Raw genomic sequence first — 24,844 nt, forward strand, 5'->3', positions numbered from 1 at the left:
ATATAATGGCACTGATCAATCAATTAATAATCAGAATAAAAACAGTTCTGATCAAAAATTCATCAATTAACTATATAGTTTCTTTTAAAAAATATAAGTAGCTTGCAAACAGCTTTTTAATTAATCCCAAGCCATACAATAAGAACTAAAATTTAACTTTTGCTTCAGATACTCTTTTTTATAAAAGTAATTTACTCCTCAGAAATAAAATTAGCAAAAGACAATTAGGAATAAATCTCATTTCTGACTATTTACAAACGGTTATGAAGTATTGCTTTATATCTGAATTTCAAACTAACAATTTAAAAGCTAAATTTTCTTTAACACAAAGATAGAGGGTTTTAAAAGCATTTAGGGAATAGTAATTACCGAACATTTGTAAAATGGGTTTAATCTTTTTTTTTTTTTTTTTTTTTTTTTTTTTTGCTATTTTTTTACAATTGTTTTTCAACCGCCAAGTAAAATAAATTTGATTAACAATTTAAAATAATTATCTTCAGTTTTTGCCATAATACCCTGTTCTAAAAAAAAATTCCAACCTAATCATTTTTATAAAAAAAAAATTTTAGATCAAGCTACTTATTTGATTTATAGTTCAATAGAGATATTTGTGTAGCAAAAAAATATATATATTAAAAAAAAAACTGCTTTTAAGCTACAATACAAATTACGAAAGAGATTATATAGTTTGAAAATTTTTATAGCCTGAAAAAATTTACCATAACGAATTTAATTATGAACTGAACACATTTATATAAATATTAGTCAGACGTTTAATTTTTGTAGCATCAATAGAAGAAAATTATAACTATTATATTCACAAAAGCAGTCCAGAAACAAAATCTGAAAAGCTAAATATAACTTTTTAAGACAGAAAAATGTATGGTGCATTCAAACTCACTTGAAGGCAGTTTAAAAGAAATAATCGAACTCGAACTATATCGACTGGTTAGTAGTGAGTTTTCTGAGGTTGTGCAATGGAGCTCTGTAACATCTTTCTGTGAATTCATAATGAGAAATCTGAGAAAAAAATTATCACAGGTCTTAAAATTAAATGCTTATAACATAACAATAAGAGCAAAAAAAAAAATTCGAAAATTTTCGATAACATGCATAAAAAATTGATTAATCCAATGGAAAAACTTACTGTTCAGTTTTTTTTATTCGTATTTCTATAGATTACCAGTAATTGTAAACACGGCACTGAACGGAATTAAAATCCTTGATATATTTTAGATAGATTCTAGATTAGATATATTTTAGATTAGATATGTTTTAATATAAAAATTTATTCTATTTATATTTATTCTTTAAAATAACTTTTAAATAAAACTTCCGAAACTTTTTTTAATTAAAATTAAAATATTAATTAAACCAGACAATTTTCAATAACCACAAGTTATTAAATTTTGCAGAAAATATTAAAAATTGAAGGAAAATACACTATTAGTATGATTGAAAAAAGTCACATATTTATTACAGACGATGTTCTCGTTGGTCTTCCGATTCCTTAGTCCGTGATGTTTTGGCATAATCCCAGTTAATCTGAAGCCGCTGCTGTCATCGAATATATGCTTCATTTTCTCGCAAAATCTTTACTTCGCTTGCCTTTGTTTGAATTTGTGTGATTAATTAGACTTGGTTTTCAAGCATCGTAAAATTTCTCCTTTGAAACCAGTGAAAGCAGGGCCAAAAGACTTATATTAAAAGACATTTTAAAAAATAGAAATATGGTTGTTCATAACTAAGGCAAAATTTCGTTCATTTCTAATTAATTGAATATTTAATTAATTCTTGTATTTCGAAAAATTCACATTATTCATTCTCTTGTTTCATACAATAGATGTACATAATTTATTTGAATTCGACTCATTTGTTTAGGAAATGCAGAACATATATACCCACAACGACTTTCAACCACATTCAGATGAAGAGTTTAGTCCCTGTTATATAAGATATTATACGATATTCCCACAGTATTATTCGATAATTTGAATAGCACACAACATCCAAAGATACCATACCGATCTTATGCTGTTAGAGGTGTTTAGCTTTGGAATGTACAAAAGAAAGCCAAGCACTCATTTTAGACAATTTCATTTTGATTCACATCTACGTTTTAGGCATCAAATTCCATTTACTTATCTCATCATGTTTCTGTGTTCACATGCGCAAGGATAGACAGGCAGGCATATTGAAAAAGCAGTTCAAAATTAAACATTACAAAATATATACCAAAGCTGCAGTTTTGATATAGATAATCATGTACCTAATCTGTTCCCTCTATTACTTTTACACAAAAAGGAATAGGCAGACAGTCAGCCCGTCAAAGAAATTGTTTCAAAAGTTGTTATAGAATTACAAATATTCAATTCTTTTATTTGTATACATGAGGAAAGACAAAGTCCAAGACGGATTTATTCCAAAATTTGACATAGATCTATAATTTGGGCGCAAAGATGAACGACCAGATTTCATTCGACTTCTGGATTGTTCCGTTTTTACTTCTTGATATACGAAATATAGAAGAAATATTGTAATCGCTAAAAAATATTTGAATTCGGGATTTTGACGAATCTCCACGCTTTGGATCATCCTCAAAAATTGCATTTTTAGCATTATGTCTGTCTATCTGTGACAAAGGTAACTGAAAAATGTTTTAAGCTATATGAGTGAAATTTGGTATATGGTTATCTACACCAAATATGTGGATTTCTATCAAATTTTGAACAAAATCCGTTCAGAGAAAATCTGTCCGTTCTGATGTTTGAATATAAATGAATACGATAGCTACAAAACGAAGAGAGCTAGATTGATAAAATTCGGTAGACACATTTAACATTTAAGTGTAGACACCTATGAAATTTCAAGCCGAATCCAACAAGGGATTGACCATTTGTTGCTATGCGTTTACAAAAGCATGTAAATGCAATAGTTCAAAAATACATATGTCAAATTTGGTATGTGATTTTTTTTAAAATAAATATATAAAATTCGGAATGTGATTTTGCGACTTCAAGTGTAGTTCTGTATCAGAGATTGGATTTAATCGATTGCAAAAATATGCGTCTAAAACACTCATTCGATTTTCGGATACTATTAACTGCATGTCAGAGATGAATCGCTAGAAAACTCATCAAGGATCACACAATAGATGAATCAATTCGCGCTAATATTTCATAATTATTGTACGCTAATGCTACGCTAGACTTTATCTGCCTTATTAAAGGTGCAAAATTTTTTGCGGGGTGGGATGACACCTTTATTAGAGAATGGAGATTATAAGAGTTATTATTAGAATTTTGGTTAGACCCTTTCCGCTGGTTGATTTATCGCAATCACAAACAAGCAGATGGGCATATAATTCCAAAAACAATTCTTGATTGACCTTCGTGGAAATTTAAGGCAGGGAATTCATCAAAAACTAGAAGCCTCGTTTCTACTTTCTCATATATGAAATATTATAAAGAGGAAATATTGTAATCTTCAAAAAATTCGAACTCGAGATCTTGACGAAACTCTGTGTTTCAGATCTTCCCTCAGTCTGAAAAACAACTTTTTGAAGTTATCTCTGTCTGTAAAAGCTTGGAGCTAGATAGATAAAATTTGGTGTATGATCTTAACACCCAATTTATAAATTTCTATCAAATTTTGAACGAAATTCAAGTGGAGGAATTGAACAGAAAATGTAGGTGAATGCGATCATTACAAAACAAAGAGCTAAACAAATGAAGTTTTAGCACTGAAATTGTAAAACTTTATCAGATTTTGAACCCATCGAAGGCCCTCTGGGTTTCACCACTCCCCTACATTTAAGCGTATAACTTTAAAAGAGCAACAATTTATATCAATAAATTTTGTTACATGATCTGTTACTACAATTGTAGTTGTGGGCTAAATTTTGGATTAAATCAGTTGAAAAAAGTCTCCCGAAATACTCAAACAGTTCTTTTATTATATTACGAAGTATAAAACGCTTATATGTAGAACACAGAAAATAAACATCTGAGCACTCGTGGAAATCACTGAACTGTCCAAAGTGTGTAAACGCCTTTATGTGGGAGGACTAATACTTTTATTAGAGAATGAACGAGAAGTGTCGAGAAAAACAACTTCCAATGTATGTTGATCTATTTTGTGATTGAAGTTTCTTTTTGTACACCTCACATTAAAGGAAAGAAGAAAAAAAAATCCACAACAGTTTCGCCGAAAAATTTCAAAATATATCATTAATTTTGAATATTATAATGTTTGCTGCTCCCTCTCACAAAGCAACAGCATCTTGAAGCATAACTGCGCGATGGCATCATTCAGGGTTGGATCGACTTTTCCAGGGTATGGGCTACTTCTAATTTTTTTCAAGGTACTGCGGTCTATCCATTAGTGTAGGTGTGGTGAGCTAAAAAGATATGTATATAATATTTATTCTAACATAATAATAAATACTAAATATGTACTTACTTAAATGACTACAAATATAATAATATCAAATGATGAAATTTAATATCAAAATACATTAGAAAATAAAGTTTTTTCATCTAAAATTAGTCCTCGTAGTTATAGTCAGCAGAAGACTTATTCTCCATATTGTCCGCCAGTCTTGAATATCTCGGTATGTAATTACTAACTGCTAATCTTGGAATTTAAAGTGGTTGTCTGCGAGACGGGAACGTGAAATTGCCTTACTTATATTCATCGTTGAAAATGCAGATTCACACAGGTAGGTAGAGTCAATAGAACCATATTAAATGATATGGAGCTATTTTTTTAAAATTAGGATATTTTACTTTTCTCATTAGATTCCAAAAGTTATTCTTAAGTTCTGAATTACGTGCTTTTAAAATTGTGCCATTTTGAAAAAGAAAAAACTTCGTTTTCCTTCAACAGATGGAGAGAATATATAATTTCTATTTTCGATTATTTCTCCCACATCAACATCGCCAAATGGCTAACACATGAAAGTAACAATTAGTTCTAGTCTAGTAAATTATTGAAAACAACCCTCGAATTCGGAGTGAAGTCTTTTTTTTTTCCTTCATAATATTTCTCTGTATTTAATGTACTTCCGCTTTGAAACAACTCGTCAGAAATATTTTTGAAATTTTTCGTCGATGTTCCATAAATATATTTCTTTTAGTATGCACGCCTTAGTCTTTGTAAAGACTGTCACTCCAAAATGTCTTGGCGGTTCACCGGTCGATTGCGATCGATTTAATGCCCACCCCTTGCATTAAGTAATCAAATAATATTATTTAAGAGAAATACAGGATATAAAATAATGGGATAATTTACGAAACGTTAAAATCACTTAACAAATATGACTGAGGATGTTATTTAAATTCTAACTGCCGTTAGTCTTTTTTTTTTTTCTCTCTTGCAAGGTGTGCAGTGGATTTCAAAATTGAAATGACGCCTTCCATTCATTATGTACCAAGTGAGCATGAATCCATTAATAATCTGTTTAACTGTATGCATTTATTTCAAAATTATAACTTTGAGGAAAGATAGCTGCAATTTGCAAAATTTTCGCTCATAAAACAATGAAGCAGTCGCCTTTATCTAGCCTTTAATTTGTCTGAGAACAGACAATAACCTTCATTTCGTCGAATGATTCCGCATCTTTCTCTAATCTATTTAAGTAGCGTCTCGAAATTCGTTCGCCTGTACGTCTTTTCTCCAGACAAGCATATAAAGAGCAAAATATTCATAAAAGATCATCATGCATAATTCGAGCCTTCTGTCTCGAAAACTTGGAAATTGCCGTCGCCAAGAATTTAATTATCTTTTTCTGCAACAAAAAGCATGACGTCCACCAGGTGCTAAAAGAATCATTGTGGCGGGTGTTTTTTTTGGGGGGGAAGGGGGCTGGGACTTTTTTTCCTTGTCATTTCATGTTCTAGGATTGGTAGATCTGAACAGTAGCGTGCTGTCGTCATAGAAACCAACGATGGAATCACGTGACGCAAGCAAGATAAAGCAGATCAGTGAAGTCAAAGCTAGTCGACTGCACATGTCCAAAGAGTTGACAGAGCAGTCACTGGGCTGACTTTTTTTTTTTTTTTTTTTTCTTGTCTAAATTCCTCGCAATTATGTTGGCCGAGGTTTTAATTAATTTTAATGGTTTGAAAACTGCTATAAAGCTGTTTATATATCATTCTTTGCTTTCTTTTCAAAGAAAAAAACTAAAGAATAAAATATAGCTTGAATTGGAAAACAGAATTTTAAACTGATTTATATGTTACATTTCAACTCAAAGAGGAGATTCTTCTTATTATTTTTATGATTGTCTTTAAAGGCTTATTTATATTTTCAGTGCAGTGGTTTGTTAGTAACTATAAGTCTATTTAAAATAATGTTAGTTATCCTAATTATTTTTTAATCAATTACTGTACTGCCGGTAAAACTTCCAAATATGCGATCTTCCCTTCTACCACCCGACATAATTTAAACTTTGGATAATTTAAATTAACACTCAACAAATTATATGCGACACTATTAAAAAATACAATTTATTTATTCCGAAGAATATCTAATTATTTTGAAAAATAACTCATCATGTTAGTTAATATATTGGATAAATTAACACGTTGGCTAGCTCGAGAATCGCCTGCAATTCACTCTCATTGCCTAACAAGATGACGCATTCTCTACCGCGGTTGACAGCAAAATTCTCATTCAATATAGAATTTAATGCGATAAAACTGGCCATGTGAAAAACATGAATTTTCTAGGTTCAATCCTCACACTTGAAGTGACTAACCTTGCGCCTTGTTTATGGTCATCGAGAATGCGAGTCGAATGGGGAACTATAGTCGTTTGAAATCAAAAGGCATGTCAGTGGGAATAATGGGAATGCGTGGAATGAGTACATATTCTCCAATCGACTTTCAGTTAAGAATAGTTGCCTTACTTCTTGCAGCATATTGGTCTTTTGATTCCGATGCGTGTGATCAGGTAGCATATAAACGTTGTCTTTCGATTCTTGTCGCATGTTGATCTTGAGATTCTGGAGTACGTGAATTTGCAGTTCGTAAGCGATTTGCTTTATTTCTCGCTGGTCGTTCCTGGTTTGTTTTAGAAGATAGAATTGGCTTATTTCTACGTACTGCGCTGGTAGATCTATTAAGTGACGAATGTCTGGAGTTATATTTTTTTGTCGAAGCCATCAACACGATATATGCCTGTGTAACCAAAATATCGTTTGTCGATTCTCTGAATAAATAGAAAAATAACTAATTTCTCTGAAAAATTTCCATTATATATAATTTACCTTGATCGGCATTGATAATAATAATTCTATTTTGTATGTGTGAGATAAACTTTGAATAATATGTGCGGTTTGCCAGACAAAATATTGTTCACGCTGAATGACAATATTCTGTGAAGATGACTATTCATTAAAGAGAAGAAAAAAATTAGCGCTTGCACTAAATATTTTCGATTTCATTTCACTCACATTGATTGGCATCGAAGATAATATTTTTATTTTATTTGATGTACGTGCGATTAACTCCGAATGACATGCACCGTTTGCTGTTAACTGTTTGTCTTTTGTCAACTTTAAGGTATCGCAAGTGCAAGCAATAAGTTGATCAAGTTTCATCGCAATCGGTCGAACGGTACTGCAGCGCATAAAGTACGAACAAATAAAAATTAATTTTTATATATTAGATTTGTTAATTTAGAGATTACTAGAATGCGGTCTGGTTTAATATTATTTCTATTAAAAAAATACATCTTTCGTTGACATTCGGCAATTTATATGGACATTCTTCAACACGTTAAGCATAACGATAATCACAGGTGACCGGCACTGAACTTTCCGTTCGAGTCGCGTCAGTCACTGGTGACTGACGTTAAATTTTCTGTACAGACCACGATAGTCACCGGTGACTTACAGATGAAATACGATAAAAAACAAAAAAATGAATAAGTGCCCCAAATTTTCCTTATCAGAATATTTTAATGGGTTTCTTTAAAATACAGTAAACAGTTTGTGCGTAAAAAAATTTAAACATCGATGACATCAATAAAGATCGCAGATAAACGGAAAGGAAGGCACTATTGCCGTGGCATTTACCGTGTTAAAACCCTGTCCGGAATACAAATTTAGAAATTTAACAATTTCTGTACAACCAACCCATCATCTACATCTTTTGCTCACATACTTCGAATTGGAAACAGAAATGCAGCTGATTTTATAGGGGCGCTTTACGATCCTCGGATGAAAATAGTGGGAATAATTTTACAAAAACGTTCTCGCGTACTTTTTAATAAAGATCCTCTCCCACACTCTCCTGAAATTGAGAACATGGAGTAAAGCTGTGAACAATATAAATGCGCAGATTTTTACTTTACGTTTCGAACATGAGAATTATGTGCTTCGTTACGTAGTAAGGAAAACCGAATCTGCAGCTTGGACACCTCTTTTAGTCGATTGGTTGAAACCAAACTTTGAATACAAGCTAGATCTCATACTAAATTTCACATATCTAAATCATTTGCATTTTTGATTTATCGTGTTTACATGTATGCGACACGTTACATGTTGTACAAACCAACAAAGTATTCAATATTTTTACAGATTTGGTTCAAATTCAGTAAATATTTACATTTTAGATGCTAAAACTGCGCTTTAAATTTCATTTATTTGAATGAAGTTTTGAGTTCTCGTGTTTAGATGAATGCATCCATACAGTATGAAACGGATCTATACTTTATATGCTAAAATTGTGCACCATATTTTGTTTGTCTAGCTCTTTGCAATTTGAAGCTATTGCATGCTCTTGAACTTGGACAGAGTTATTACTTTCCTGTGATTGGATTTGGTTCAAAATTAGATACATAAAAATTGAATGCTAAAACAGCTTACTTAATTCCATCCATGTAACTGAAAGCGATTTTGAGTTACTTATTTGCAAATAGATTTCGACATTTTGATTCTTCAAGAATTCGACAATTTATAATATAGTTTGATACCGAAAACCAGCACAAAAATTATAGTTTCAATTAATAATCTTATTCATTCCTTTTGTAATCTCATTCGCCATTTCTATCTACATAAATCTACTTTCCACCGAATAATCAATCTGTTGCAGATCACTATTCCATGCGCAAAGGATTTCCAACCTCTAAATTCTGAATTTTTTTAAACCAAAGCACGTGAAAACATAGTGGGATGTTCTAATCGGTTGCATTCTTTCTCAATTTCGTTATTTTCACGTATACGAAGTATACAAAAAGAAAGTATTGTAATCGTCGAAAACTTTGAACTTGAAGTCTCCTTGAATCCGAAAAATATTTTTGGAATTATGTCTGACTTCTGTGAACAGATAACACAGCAAATTTTTAGATTTCTATCAAATTTTGAACGAAATCCTTTCTGAAAAAGTCAGTCTATACAAGTGAACAGTATAACTACAGAGCGCATAGACATATAGATAGAACCAGGTACAAAGGTTTAATATCAGTAATATAGATTCGTATAAAATTTGGAACAAAATATGTTAAAAATTTAAGCATCTGTTGTTGTTGTTTTTTCTTTGCTTGCATGTAAACATGATAATTCATAAATGTAAGAACATATTTAAATGAAAAAATTTAGTTCACAGTTTTGCCATCTAAAATATGGATTCGTTTCGAAATAAATTTTTCAAAGAGTTGTTCGTTTGTTGATCCGTACTCTCTCATGCCTATAAATGCGATAGTTAAAAAACGCAATATTTTTAATTAATTAATCAAATTCAGAATGTGATCTTGTGATTGCAGTCATCATTCCATTTCACATTTTGGTTTCAATTGTTTGACAAAAGTTTTTATTTACATGCATGAGAACTCAGTTTTTCATAAAAATTCAGTTCTCATGCAAGAAAATAAAAATCTAAGCATTCGTGATGTTGACAGACTTGCTCAAGGCTCACAATTTTTTTTACGGGAGGAGAGCTATAACATCTTTATTAGAGAGCAAGCGAGAAAATTTCGGGGAGACTTTACCCTAACTGAGCTTCATAGCTGCATGTTGAGACTCTACCTGAATTTCATTTCATTCATTCATTCGTTTCTCCGCTAATAAGATTCAAAGATGTGGGATCGTAATGTGAAATAATCCACTCGTTATTAATCTGACTCCATTTTATTATCTATCTATATTACAATTCTATTGACATGCTATATTTATATTTAGTTGCCATATACAAAAACATACATTGGTTTCGCGCGCAGTTAATTCTGATTTTAGAGTTGTAAAAGCAAGTTATAGCTCTAGTATGATTAAAGTTAAAATTAGTTTTTAGCCAAAGGCTCTCGTAACACTACACTTTTTAGTCCATAGAAGTGGAAACATTAACGAAGGGAAAAGTTACTTTGTCTTATATCTCCAGATAAAAGGATTTGGCTTGCTGACAGAAAAAAATTGTAAAAGAATTTCTGTCCATACTTGGTTTAGTAGTTTACAAGGAAAATTTAATTCATGGGAAATATCTTATTCTTCTATCTGCAAACAAAAGAACTTGACAGAAAAAAAATTAATTTATTCCTTAATTGGTTGGTAATTTACAGATGAAAAATTCGTTAAAATAACTTTTCTTCAAAATTAATTTACCATGATAAGCTGTTGAACTTTCTGAAGAATACATATTTATTGTAAAGAATTTGTTGGATTATTGATAAACTTTCCTACTCAAAAGAGAAGCATAAAAATTATTGAAAGAATTTATCTTCACTCTTCGGATTTCCAATAAGAATTTGCAAGTGTTATTATCAGAAATTTGTGTTTTATCTTAACCCTAAACAACGTGCCGTTTTTCAAATTTTAAAAGAAATCAACCCACTAAATACGTTGTGTCCAAAAAGTTGAGAGGAGAGCCTTCCTGGGTATCTATTTTTAAATGCCATTGGCCAACTATGAAAAATAATACGAGATGGTCCATGATCGCTTATTCCAAAACCAGAATTTAAAAAATATGTTCCGTTCCTAGAAAAACAAAATATGTCCTCAAAAAAATTGCATTACATCTAAAATAATAAAGAATCTATTTTTCATTTATATTAATTATTAAAAACTGCAATTTATGGGATTATGTGTGGTATAAAAATGAATATGGAAATTTGGGTCCCAAATATGGATGGAAAGCCGCTGATTTCTGTGTTGATGAGTTTTTCGAACGATGAGTTCATTTCCTCCAAGTCGCTTTAATGAGAATAAAGGAGCTTCCGGCGGAAAAAGTTCGCCGTCATTTCGCCTTAGAAAACTGGAGGGGGGGGGGAGAGAAATCGCAATTTCGAAACAGAAGTGACTTTTTTTTAAAAAAATGCGCCAATTCTCGGCAGGAAAGTCTGTTGAGTAATCTAACAACTTCTGCGCAAATGAATATTTATTGTTCAGCAAGTTTAACAGTTTGCCGTGTTGAACAGACTTTAAAGAAGGGAAAGTTTTAGAAATTTATAATCTACAAATTACTAAACTATAATATGATATAAATTCTTTTAAAAAATTTATATTGGTAAGTCAAAAGGTGAAAAATTCATTCTTTTAATTCTTGGATATAAAGGAATTCAAACAAAATACCATTGCCGCGGTGACCTGGTGGTAAGGTCTCGACTTCAGAACGGGAGGATTTCGATTTCGAGATCCGAAGAATTGTCGTGTAAGCGAGTCTGTTACACGTTAAATCCGTCGGAATCAAACATCCTTCTGCTGGTGGGATGCGGAATTTAGGAGAGGGAGTACCAGCTCGGGTACCGTTCTCGACATCTGACCGTGGTTCAAAATTACGAGGTCAGTCCTAGAATAGCCCTAGTGTTGCTTTAAAACGGGTCGTTATTATTAATAAACTAACCTAATAAAAAAATCCAACCGTTTTGCGTGCAGCCAGCTAATGTATTTGAATGAGCAACCTCCCGAAATTGTAAATAGAATACTAAGGTCAGTTACAAAATATCCATCGCCGCAGAGAGTATAATTCGTTATCAGGATGTGGTCAGCACCAAGTCACCATTAGTATACTCACCAAAGAAGCGCGAACTTGCTCAATAATCCGCAATTTCTCATCTCCATATTTGAGGGCCTCATTGAAAGGATAGAAATATAAGAAGATCGAAATGTTCTTACCGTGTGCTCTATTTCCTCTTCTAATTTCATAAGGGTTAAGACTGTGAGAATGAAAAAGGTTGAAAGAGAATGCCATTAATAAAAGCTTTCCAATGAAGTATCATAAATATAGGTTAGAAATCAATAAATTAGAGATGGAAATTAAATTTTCAAACTTAAAATTCTAAGCTATTACAATTGTCGAAAAATTTTGAATACTATTGCTAATCTGCAATACTGTCTCCTTACACAGTTAGTCTCATAGCAAAGTTTACAGATATTTTAATGGATGCTGAATAGATGCCATATCAATGAGCTACGACCTTAAAGACAAAAATGAAGGTTCTTGAAAATATAAGAATTATGGCAATATCTCTAATAGAAGCCGAGATCCAGGATCCTTCTAGAAAATTGTATCTCCTATTCGAAAACAATACAAAGCAAAACAATAACGCGAGGAATGAATTCTCTCTTTTAAGCCGAGCATTACTGAACTGTGTTGCTTTTTAATGTGAGACTTATTAGTTTTGCTTCCCTTCGTTAGTATTTCATGTTTTCTTGTGGAATAAAATGTCATTATTCCTTCTCGAGCTGGTTTGGTTCCTTGCTCTGTACACCAACGGGCGGATTTCCGTAACAATATAAAAAAGTCCGTTATTATAAAGCGATTTTAATTATAATTTTGCCTTCAATAATAAGAGGGTAAAGGGGAATGAGCATTTGACCTCTCCATTCTTTCTTAGTCGAATAACCCGACTACGAATTAGCCCTACTCTTGTGCAATCTGGACAGCATATCCAACACCGATTCAAATTCAATTAAAATTATTGTTGTTATCGTGTTCAAAAGAATCGCTGGAATGGGTAGTCTTTGTATAACAAATCCACCTCATTATCTCAATTTGTTTAAACTTTTTCAAAAAAATAACGTTAAGAATGTTTTACGAATTTAGATTTAAGAATTTAGAGAAGAATAAGAACCTTAACTTATTCATCCTGTAATCTTATTATTCTCCTAGAGGTATTTTTACAGCTAAAATGACAAAGAAGCAAAAATATTTTGATTTTATTTCCACTGGTATTTACAGATGAAATCAGAAAATAAATTAATAAATGAAGAACGCAAAGAAATTTTTTTAATTTCAAAACCAACTTACGCAAACACATATGATTTATGTATCTGTTTTGTATGAAAAAATAAGACATCTAGTATTTCAATGTATAAGCTGCAGATATATAGCCTTTTTTTATATACACTTCCGTTTGTGATTAGGGCCTAGTAAAACTCATAATGGCATGATATTCGAATATCTAACACTTCAAATCATGTTCTAAAGATCTATTTTAAAATATTTTTAGTATAAAACTACCAACAGATGGCACTGTAAAGCAGTAAATTGTCAATTTCGGGAATGGAAATCTACCTCTAGTAAACCTATGAAAACTTCTCCCTAGAGAGACATTGCTCGAGTGTAGATCTCTCATTCATGGTGTAGTGCTATCTACCATCATTTTTTCCCCCTTCTTAAAATAACTCTTGGAAAAAGAAGAAGTATCTCTTATCAAAATATAACCTTTATTAAGTCTTACTATATTCTCCAAATAAGAAAATCTGGGCCTGACTAAGTTCTCTAAGTAAAAAAATGTGAATTGGACAATGCGCAAAATTCATTTAACTGTCAGTAGATACGGTTAGAACGAGGATAGTTTAACTGTTAAACAAAATAAGCATTGTACAGAGAAGAAATTTTCCATAACCGAATTTATAACAACAACTTAAATGCCCATGTATTAGATGAAGCAGTACTATAAAATGGACAAAGGAACCTCAAAAGAGGATAAACATTAAATTTAAAATTGCACGCAGGTGTTTTTATTTCTATTTCTTCTCATAATAAAAGAGAAGGTGTGTATTTATGCTTGTGTTTGCCTATGCATGAATATCCGGCTCTTTATAGAATAGACAGTTAAACCTAGAGCTATCAAATTTGGCACAGTTACATTTAGGGGGTAAGGATTGTGCATCTCGGAATGATTCATTTAAATTTTTAATTAGAATTTTAATTCATCAAAAAGTTAAGCTTAATTTTGGAACACTTCCACAATATCATCTGCAAATATTAAGGCACAAAAAATAGTATTTTTAAGATTTTAAAACTCAAAATTATTTTCTTAATAATACCAATTTAATAATCCATTTAAAATTTTAATGATTTTGAGATTTTTCAAAAATTTTTCTTTTCCTTAATTTTGAAAAATAGATTGCCTTACTGCTTTGAAATTCAAACCATTGTTTTATCAAATATATAAAGGATTGATTTTACTTTCTCTTATAAGTAGTATAGAGAAAGTGTAGTAATCGTCGAAAAATTCAAATTCGATATTTTCACGAATCTCCACGTTTTAAACGTCGATGTGTTCGAAAAACACATTTTTTTTTAAAAAATGGCTGTCTGTTTTTGACAAAGATAACTCAAAAACGCTTTGATCTAGAGGGATAAAATTTGGTATATGATAGTTACACCAAATTTGTAAATTTCTATCAAATGTTGAACAAAACCCATTCAAAGGAAGTCTGTACGTCCAATTGTTCGAATATAATTTAATATGATAATTATAAAACGAAGAGAGCTATATAAATAAAATTCGGTACACATATTTAACACCTGCAAAATTTTGAGCCAAATCCAACGACGGGTTGACTATGTGTCGGTCTGTACTTCCAGAAACATCTAAAAGCGATAATTAAAAAATGCAATGACTTAAATATTTTAAATTTGGTATGGAATTTTTTGACTTTAAGAGTAATTTTGTGTCAAATTTTTGTTTCATTCCGGTAAGGAAAACGCATCTAAAACGGAAATTCTATTTTCGGATACTATTAACCACGTGCCAGGGATTTATAGTCAAATAATTCGCCATAGATGACACGATGTATTTAGTATAAATGCTAAATTCACATCAAAGGTTGATCTATTGTACGTCAATGCTATGCAAGGTGTTCTCGGAATACCTTTATTGCGAGAAAGTTTCAGGGAGATCAGTCTTGCTGGTTTTTATAGAAATTGATTCATTATTAAAAGCTCAGGAAGAAATAATGTGTTTTATATTTGTGTAATTTGCACGACGAATTAGAAAATGAAGTTACAGTACCTCAAAAGTTAGAAATTACATAAACTGGACACATTTTCAAGTGCTTTGATGACATAAGACTCGACTTAATTAAAATGGTTCATTTACAAATTGAACAGAACGGGTTCATATGCAAAACCTAACACGGTTTTAATTTCTTTTACAATTTGATGTTTAAAAATAAATCACAAGACTTCTCATAGTAGGCAGATCTTCGTCAAGGATAGTGAGATCGAGGGGGGGGGGGTAAGAAATTGAAAGTAAAAGAAAATTTTTCAAACACAAAATAAAATGGAAATATTTAAAAATAATCAATATTTTCCTTCTTATTGTAATTTTTGGTTATTTTAAATAAATAAAATTTCATTTTATAGTTTCTTACAGTTTATATTTTGAATTATCTATACATAGAGGTATCAAGATCTTTTAAGTGCCCAGGATCTTTAAGAGCAGGAGTGGGCATTAAGTCGATCACGATCGATCGGTGGACCTCCAAGGCATTTTGGGGTGACCGCCTTTACTAAGACAAGACACGCATAATAAACGAAGCCAGTTGTTACATTCATGTGTTAGCCATTTGGCAAGGTTAATATGGAAGAAATAATTGGAAATAGAACTTATATATTCTCCTTATCTCTTAGGGAAAACGAAGTTTTTCTGCTTCAAAAAGATATAATTTTAAAAGAGCGTAAGTTCAGAACCTAAGAATAACTTTTGGAATCTAATGAACAAAGTAAGGTATCCGAATTTTAAAAAGAAAGGTTGCATATCATTTAACATCGTTCTTTGTCTCCACCTACCTGTGTGAATCTGCATTTTCAACGATGAATACAATTAAGACAACATATCGTTCCTGTCTCACAAAAGACCACTTAGAATCCGTTGAAAGATTAGCAGTTAGTTATTATATACCGAGATATTCAAGACTGGCGGACAGTATGCAGATTAAGTCTTCTACTAACTATAACTGCGAAAACTAACTTTAAAAGAAAAAGATTTTTTTCTAATGTATTTTGAAATGTTTGATATTAAATGCATCACTTGATATTATTATATTTGTGGCTATTATTATTATGTTTGTAGTTATGTAGGTAAGTACATATTCCGTATTTATTGTTAAGCTGTAATAAAGATTGTAGAGCATTTTTTTAGTTCCGCAACACCTTGGAAAAAAATTAAAAGTAGCCCAAACCCTGGAAAAGTGCCCACCCTTGTTTAAGAGTTATTGCGAGTCTATATGAGTGAAATACATTTTTTTTTCTATTATACTGCATTTAAAACTTCCACCAAGAAATTTATTTTTCTCCATAAGCAAAAAATTCCCACAGGTGTGCTGCAGTATGCTCTTAAACTTCTTTAAAGTCAACAAACAATTCGTCTTCAAAGACTTTCAAAAGCAAAAAGCACTTTTTTTGTGGCTATTTTATTTTTTTCGTGGCGAGAAAAACTTTTCAGGCCGAGTTGAATTGGTTTGTCCGAGAGTGACAATGAAACCGGTGATTTCTGCTGGACAAGATAGATACTTGAAAGTCGCAAAGCTTATCGACCCGATCGACCATTAAAGCATCCCGATCGGAACCCACGCTGTTACCAGGGAGATCTCCGTTGCCTTGGAAACGGCAGACTCTTCTTGCACTTTGAGGAGGCAACAAGCTCGAATTAAATGCTTCCCGATTTAGATGAGGTTTCTTTTGCGGATGTTTTTAAACTTCGGAGAAGGGGTAGGGGAGCTAGCATTTCCTCCAGACTTGAAATGTTCGACTTCTCCTTTGTACTCAAAGTATATTCAGAATTGTACATATCACACTGGTATGTCTCATAAAGCAAATACCGACTTTTTTACAATTTATTAAATATATTTATGAAACTATTTAATATTCATAATATAGTAGTGTTAATTAGTAGGTGACTATGTTAAAAAGCCGCTTTTTTGCGAAATTTTTAATGTTCATAATTCAATTAATTTTTTTTTTATAAAACCGTTAAAATTTTATTTTAAAGATATTTTGGGGGGAAGTTACACTGATTTTTATTTTCTCGTGTACGCAATATAGTAACAGTATAGAAATCGGCAAAAAAATGTTTAGACTTCAATAAGTTCGAAAAACACATTTTTTTTTTTTTTTTTTAATGTTCTGCCTGTTTGTGAAAAAGATAACTCAAAACCATTTTGTGCTAGACGATTGAAATTTGGTATACAATCTTTACACCAAATTCGCAGATTTCTATCAAATTTTGAGTAAAATCTGTTCAGTGGAAGCCCGTCTGCCCGGCTGTTCGAATATAAGTTAGCACGATAACTACAAAATGAAGAGAACTAGGTAGATAAGATTCGGTACACAGATTTAATATTTTTAGTTAGTTTGTGACAAAATCAACAACGGGTTAAATGTACTTTCAGAAACATGTTAACGCGATAATTCAAAAAGCAATGTCTTAAATATATGAAATGTGGAATTTATATAAACATATCTAAAGCCCAAATTCGATTTTGAGATACTATTGACCGCATGCCAGAGATTAATCGCCAAAAAACTCGCCAACGTGGACGCAGTAGATTCAGCAAAAATACTAAATTCAAGCCAAAAGTTAATATTTCGTAACTATTATACGCCAATATCATGCAAGGCGTTCTCTGGCATGACAATGTTATTAGAGAGTATGCGAGAAAGTTGTGGGGAGACCATTCCTGCTGGTTATATTTGCAATATATTTACGTAAGTATGATTTTTTTAAATTGTATAAATTCTTTGATAGAATTTTTTTACGAAAAACCTCATACATTAAATCTAATGCATATTTTTGGTATAATAATTTCAAATTCGGTATAATCATTTCTCAAGATGTTCTGTAGTTCCTGAATTAGAAAATATGTATTCTATTCATTTAGAAATATTTTATAGTTGTTTTAGGGCTTCACAATGTGAAAAAAAAATGGAAAATTTCTTGTTAGTTATCAATCGAACCCCAATATTTAAAAATGGATAGAAATACGACTTCTTTATTTAGTTCAGGGACTAAATAATATATTTCTTAAGCTATCTGCGAAGTTTTAAGTAAATCATTTGATAAGCCTCTAAACTAGAAGATTTTTGCTTTACATCTCTTTTCTCCCAAACAAAAGCACTTTTGTCATTTAAAAAAACATTTGCCGTTTAGCTGCTCTATTTTGGTTTCATAGATTTTTTTCAATCTTTTCTTTGCAAATATTGACAAAAATAACTATTTTCGAAAGTTTTTCACAAACTTCATCCAGGACGTAGTCACATACCTTGTTTCTGCACACTTTATCTTAAGCTCTTGAGCAAAAATAATACTCATAAAATCTCATAATTTATTAAATTTTTCACTCCTTTCAGGAAATACGTTTCAAACGTGAAATCAAACAAAATTTTTAACGTAGCTCAGTATCCCAATTTTCTATTAGAAATTTCAAAAACATAGTTGAAATAAAAATAAAATGTATTAGTTAATTATTTAATCCTAATCATAGCCAATTAATGAAAAGTTAGAACATTATTTAAGCTATTAACTTTCTACTTTTTTTCATAATCTGCTTAGATATCATCTCTCGCTTCAGGTATGTGTTGTCTAAATATCAATTTAAAAAACACATAGAATATTTGATGTGTTATGGATTATTTGTAATCTTTGTATCGAATTATGGCATATTGGAATGATTTAATTTCAATTCATAATTGTGAGAAGAGATAATTCGATGCCCGTAAGATACAACGCATGATGATTAAGGAGTTAAAGGTCATTATTTTATATGTAAACAGTAATCAAAATAATAATATTAACTAAGATTTAAACGTAGTAATGATCATAAAAATAACCAACCATTTAATTCTCAAGAACGCAAATAATGTAGAAGAGAATTTAAAATATAATAATATAAAATTTACAACATTACATACAAATAACATTAATTTATGATTAACGTAACAAATGCAAATATTAGATAGGTTCAAAAATATTTGCTGTTATCAGAAACAAATAATTTAGCAACTTTTTTAAATAATTTCTTTTAGTCATACGATTTATTTTTTCATTTGAGGTTAGTTATCTAATACTTTAGCACTACTTTTGACACAAATTGTGCACATATTCATTTTTATTTGTTTATATTGTTTTTGTTTTTATTTGTTTATTTGTTTTGAAGTTGAGTTTAATATGAATGAGGAAGAAAGCGAATTTTCCATCCTATTTTATTTTCACAAAGGGAAGAAAATTATTGATGACTATAATGAGATATATATATAAAGTATATATCGTATGCTTAATATATAAAGAAAAGATATTATAATGGCAAAAAAAATTAAACTGGGGATTTTGACAAATCCTCCCGTTTCTGACCTCACAAAGTCCAGAAACCATATTTTTCGAATTACATATATCTGTAAACACGAAAACTAAAAAAACACTTCTTTCAGCCATTAATTATAATTTAAATTATAAATCAAACAAAATTTTGACATTTTTTCCGCGATAAATTTCAAAAATACTACAGCATAAAAATGATTTTTACATCATCTTTTTAATAACATCCTTCATTTTGGGGTATAATTTATTTTTAATTAATTTTTTAAAAAATATTTTCCTAACAATAATTCCTAACAATTTCCTAATAATTCCTAACAATATATATTTCAAAGTATAAATAAAATTTAACCTGCACGCGCACTTTATACTTGAGTGAAAAAAGTAGCTTTTTTCAACGTGTTGCCATCATGCTGAACAAAAGTTCAAATTAAAAGGTTAAACAGTTAACTCTCTCTGCAGATTAAACCTAGAAAAATTTAATTTTTAGCACTTATTTGCATGAAATAAAATAAATATAAAGCGATATTTTCAAGAAAAATAAAATGCAAGTATAAGAATCCAATTTTTAAAAATATATGAATTATAATTCAATAATTCAGAGTTATTTAAGGCATATATAAGCAATTAACTATGAATAATATGATATTAGTATGAGTCATATGATTATCAAAATTTGAAGCTTAAAAATATTTTGCTTAGAGAGCCATTAATACCAAGTTACATGAAACATTAAATTGAAAATTTTAGTGACCATTAAAACCTGGCGCACCAGTTGAACGCCAGAATTACTATAATGAATAATAATAATAATAAAAAAAATGAAATAATACAGATAAAATGCAAAAATAACAAAACATTTTTAAACAGCTAACATGCTATTTAATTACAGGATCGGACATTTAAAAAATTTTTTAATCAATGTTTTTATAATAAAGATGAGTGTGTGTGTGTGTGTTTTGGCGCTCTACAAGTTAGACTATTTGACCTACAGCTACCAAATTTGGCACATGTATATCTTGGAGGTCAGGAATATGTACTTTGGAAGGATTTTTTAATTTTCTATTTAGAATTTTAATTTATTAAAAGCGAAATTTTGGCGGTTTTTTTTTTTTTTTTTTTTGATGGGGGGTGATAATTTCCAGAAATATTACTAAACAAAACAAATTTTTACATTATTTTAAAGCTCAAAAAATAATATTTTCAATACTAACGATGTTTTAAACTATAAATTTTCTTTTTTAATGAATTTTTTAAAAAATATTTTAATTATATTTACAAACAATATATTCAACTCAAAAGGAAAATAAAATTTAATTTTTACGATCACATTGTGAGAACGAGGAGAAAATTAGCTTTTATCAGCGCGGAAACCGAGGAAAGTGCAATGTTCAGCACGTGTTTGTATAAAATAGAATAAATAGGTATAATATTTTCTACAAAAAAAAATATATATGTGTGAAAAAGTTTTCTGTGATATTTTAAAATATCTATATCATTAATTCAATAATTCAGTTTTATTTAAGGCACTAATTTCTAAAACTTTATTAATTGACTTAGATGTTTAATAAAAAACAGTCTAAATGGAATAAATAATCATATTTTATGCAGTTTGAATCAATAAATGTTCTGACGAATCATGAATTTTACATTTTTTTTTACAGATCGCCTATTCTGCGAGTCATGTTTAATAAAAAATTCTTGAGACACTAATACTTTAAATACAAAAACATTTTTTTTAAATTAAAACTGATGGAGTCATGAAAATTTAAATGCCTCTATTTTATTTTTATAAAAACGCGTAATGTTAGAACTCTCTGTCTACCCTTGAAGAAAATAGCCAATCAACGATTGGAATTTCCCCGCGACTGATTGTCCTAAAATAATGATATTCAAAGCTTTATAAATCTATCATGCTTGATCGAAGGAGATTGCAAAATTATATTGTCAAGATAATTTTATTAAATATGAATTATAGGATCGAAGGACTGTTTAAAATTTAGACTTCGCAATTATCTTAGAAATACATTCATTGATTAAAATGAAATAAAATAATATTAACTGCATTTAAATCTTTTTGGTGATAAAACTGAATTTTATGATGAATCAGAGGAATTTTTATTGAATAATTCTTTGAAATATTCCATAAATTATTTTAAAAAGTGTTCTGAGGTAGATATAAGATATTGCTGAAGGATTCGATTTTCTTTAGTCATTTTTAGAAAATATGTTTGTTTTCAACAAAAAAGTTTTCATATTTATTGAAGTTCTATCTCTTCCATCTCAAATTCAAATTTAAATCGTTAGGCAGCTAACAGCGAATTAGAGAAATATATTGTACAATGAACAAAATATTGTAATGCTTCTATAATTTGAGGTGCCGCGGTAGACTGTGGTAAGGTCTCGGCTTCGGAGGGTTTCAGGCGTGCAATCACCAAAGAAACGTCGTGTAAGCGGGTCTGGTGCACATTAAATCAGTCGGGACCAAACTGATACAGTGTGAAAGTTTGGACAGGTGAGTGCCAGCTCAGGTGTCGTCCACGTTATCTGATTGCGGATCAAAATTACGAGGTCCGTCTCAAAATAGCCCTAGTGTTGCATTAAAATGGAACGTTAATATAACTAAACTAAACTAAACCAATATGAATAGTATACAAGTGTATATCACCCTTATGTATGTCAAACATTTGTCACCCATATTTGGTTAACAGCAAAAGTTACCATTCACTGTAGAATCTGATACTCCTCTGATATATCTTTCTTTCACCCCATTGTTAATCATGTGAAATGCCTGTGATTCACACCTACAAACTAATTAGATATTCTCTTCTCAACTACAATTAAGAAATAGTAAAGAAGTAAGCATCTTATTAGATAGTGGTCCAAATTGCAGGCATGAATTATGTCAATGAATGTGTTAAAATAAAATTATATAAAATTTCCAATTTGTGAAAAAATTAAAACTTTTTTTTTATTTTGTTATTCTTTATTAATATATCTACATAACAAACATTTTTGCCAGGGGCAACAACATACTCGCCAGGAACACATTCTTATTAAAACCGTACAAAATTAATTCATTCCTTTTCAGCACATGCTTTCATAAAACTATTTACATACATGCACTGCAGTATTAATAGGAGAAATATCAATGCTAAATATTATACAAAAGTTGTACATATAACATTAATATCCAAAATGAGCAGAGCATTTTAACATTTAATTTACAAGAAATGAAAATGTAGGAATGCATGATGATTAAGAGAGGAAAATGTTTTTGAAGCATGCATTTAAATAGATAGGGTTACTTATTTTTTTTATTTTTTTTTATGAGCTGATTAACTTTCTATTAGACACAGTATCTAGTCAATATGTATTACAGTATGGTCTTTAGACTATAATTGCTTCATGTGATAACTTAGCAAACACAAAATTTTAATTGCAACTCTACAATTTAAATGCAAATTTAGATACAAAGCCATACTGTAATTTTAATTCTAACTAATGACTGTGCCTAATGAAGAATTTAATAAATTGATTCAGTTAAATAAAAAGTAATATAAACAAACAATTACATTTTCAACTAAATTAAATTACCTTTCTTAATTTGAAAATCTAGTCAAATAAAACATGAATACAAAAAACATATTCTTAAGAATTATTATATTATGTCTCACTGTGTTTAAACATAATGTTAAAATATATATAATTGCATAGACAAACTTACAGTTAAAATACTGATTATACATTTATCACTTGGATCAAATTTACAAGAAATGAAAATGAAATGAAATCTTGTGATTTAATCCAAAATTTAAGTACCAAAAATATAATTTTTATTTTAAATTAATTTCACATAATGTTATTAATAATAATAACAAAAAAATTAAAAAATACTTACTCTTTGGTGCAAAATAGTTATACCCACATTTTAAAAACACAAAACATTTTTGCATGCATGATAAAATCAAAAATAACTAGTGGATTTGTAGTCTCTAACATTAAATGTACTGACACTTTCAAAGTACTCAGCAAATGGAAAACAGTTATTTGATTGGTCTTAGTACTTTTAGTGTTAAAGATAAAAATAACTGAATATAATTATTTACATCAATCTCATCTAAACTGATTGAAAATAAATAAATCTTGTATTTGCCATAGCCACAATGATATCAATAAATGATATGAAAATAAAAATGATGTTTATCTTGATAAACAATTTTTTAATCAATTACTTTTTAAATTAAATAATTTTTAAACAGTCAGTCATTATTTGCAGTTCCCATAAAAGTTTATCTTCCTCTAACATGGATTCCATCACATGAATTTAAAAAATACACATTACTAAAAATATTGAAGTAAAAACCATTCTTAAATAGCACTCTTGCAGAAGAAGCATCTTTGATATCACCATCTATAAGATTTCTTTTACCACTTCCAAAATACAGGAATGCTTTTAAAAGCACACATTTATTTTAAGATCTGTTTAAGGAAAAGGTACCACTTCTGGTGCCACAGGTTGTTGAGCAGCTTCCTCCATTTGCTCCTCTCGCACCCTTCTATAATAATTTGCTAAAGTGTTGTGAATAGTGTCCTTGGAGTATTTGCATTTTGGGCTGCCACAATCACATGTGAAATATTTGTACTTAATCACCCAAAACTTTTCACAGTAGTCAAACCTAGAAAGAAAATAAAATCATTCTTTCAATCTTTTAAAAATATTTTATTTGCTATTTTTATTCTTGGCCAAATAAAAAAACATATTGCCTTCATTTGAATTAATTTATATTCAGAATGATGGGGAAACAATTTGATATTTCTCTCTCCTGTCTGATTCTAAAAGATAAAAATCGAGCATATATTAGTTATTAACATGGGACTTAGCATTAACATAGATATCCTTGTACTTACTTAAATTATTTAAACATCGCAAACTCAAGAATAAACAGAACACATTGCAATAAAATAGATGTAGAAAATCCTAAAATCCATCTAATTCAGTTAATATTTCCATAATTAACTGATTGCTCATTTACAAAGTGTTATGTGCAAGTTAAAATAAAGTATCTCCAATTGATGCATAAAAAATGTGACTGTAAAAACCCTGCATTAAATAGCAGATAAGAAAAATGCAATAGAAAAAACACCTAAAATATTTAAATGAATAAAACTTTTAAAAAAATATTGGCAGAGGTCTTTTTTTATATATATAACAAAAAATTAATAATAGCAAAGAAACTAAACATGCTCATAGTTTTAGATGACAGAAAAATGGGAAGGGAGGGAGAAGCATCCCTTTATA

General features: G+C 30.0%; 1 protein-coding gene across 2 annotated transcripts in view; it reads right to left on the reverse strand.

Moving 5' to 3' along the window:
- Nucleotides 1–22,850: 22,850 nt before the first annotated feature.
- LOC129983767 (histone-lysine N-methyltransferase EHMT2-like) overlaps nt 22,851–24,844 on the reverse strand; it is a 38,258-nt gene continuing 36,264 nt past the window's right edge. For both annotated transcript variants that reach the window (XM_056093389.1, XM_056093390.1), the window contains exon 24: nt 22,851–24,221. In XM_056093389.1, coding sequence (XP_055949364.1) covers nt 24,029–24,221 — 193 coding nt within the window. In that variant the 3' untranslated portion in view covers nt 22,851–24,028. The remainder of the gene's footprint in view (nt 24,222–24,844) is intronic.

Source organism: Argiope bruennichi, chromosome 9 (assembly GCF_947563725.1).
Source record: "Argiope bruennichi chromosome 9, qqArgBrue1.1, whole genome shotgun sequence".
In the NCBI taxonomy this organism is placed as follows: Eukaryota; Metazoa; Arthropoda; class Arachnida; order Araneae; family Araneidae; genus Argiope; species Argiope bruennichi.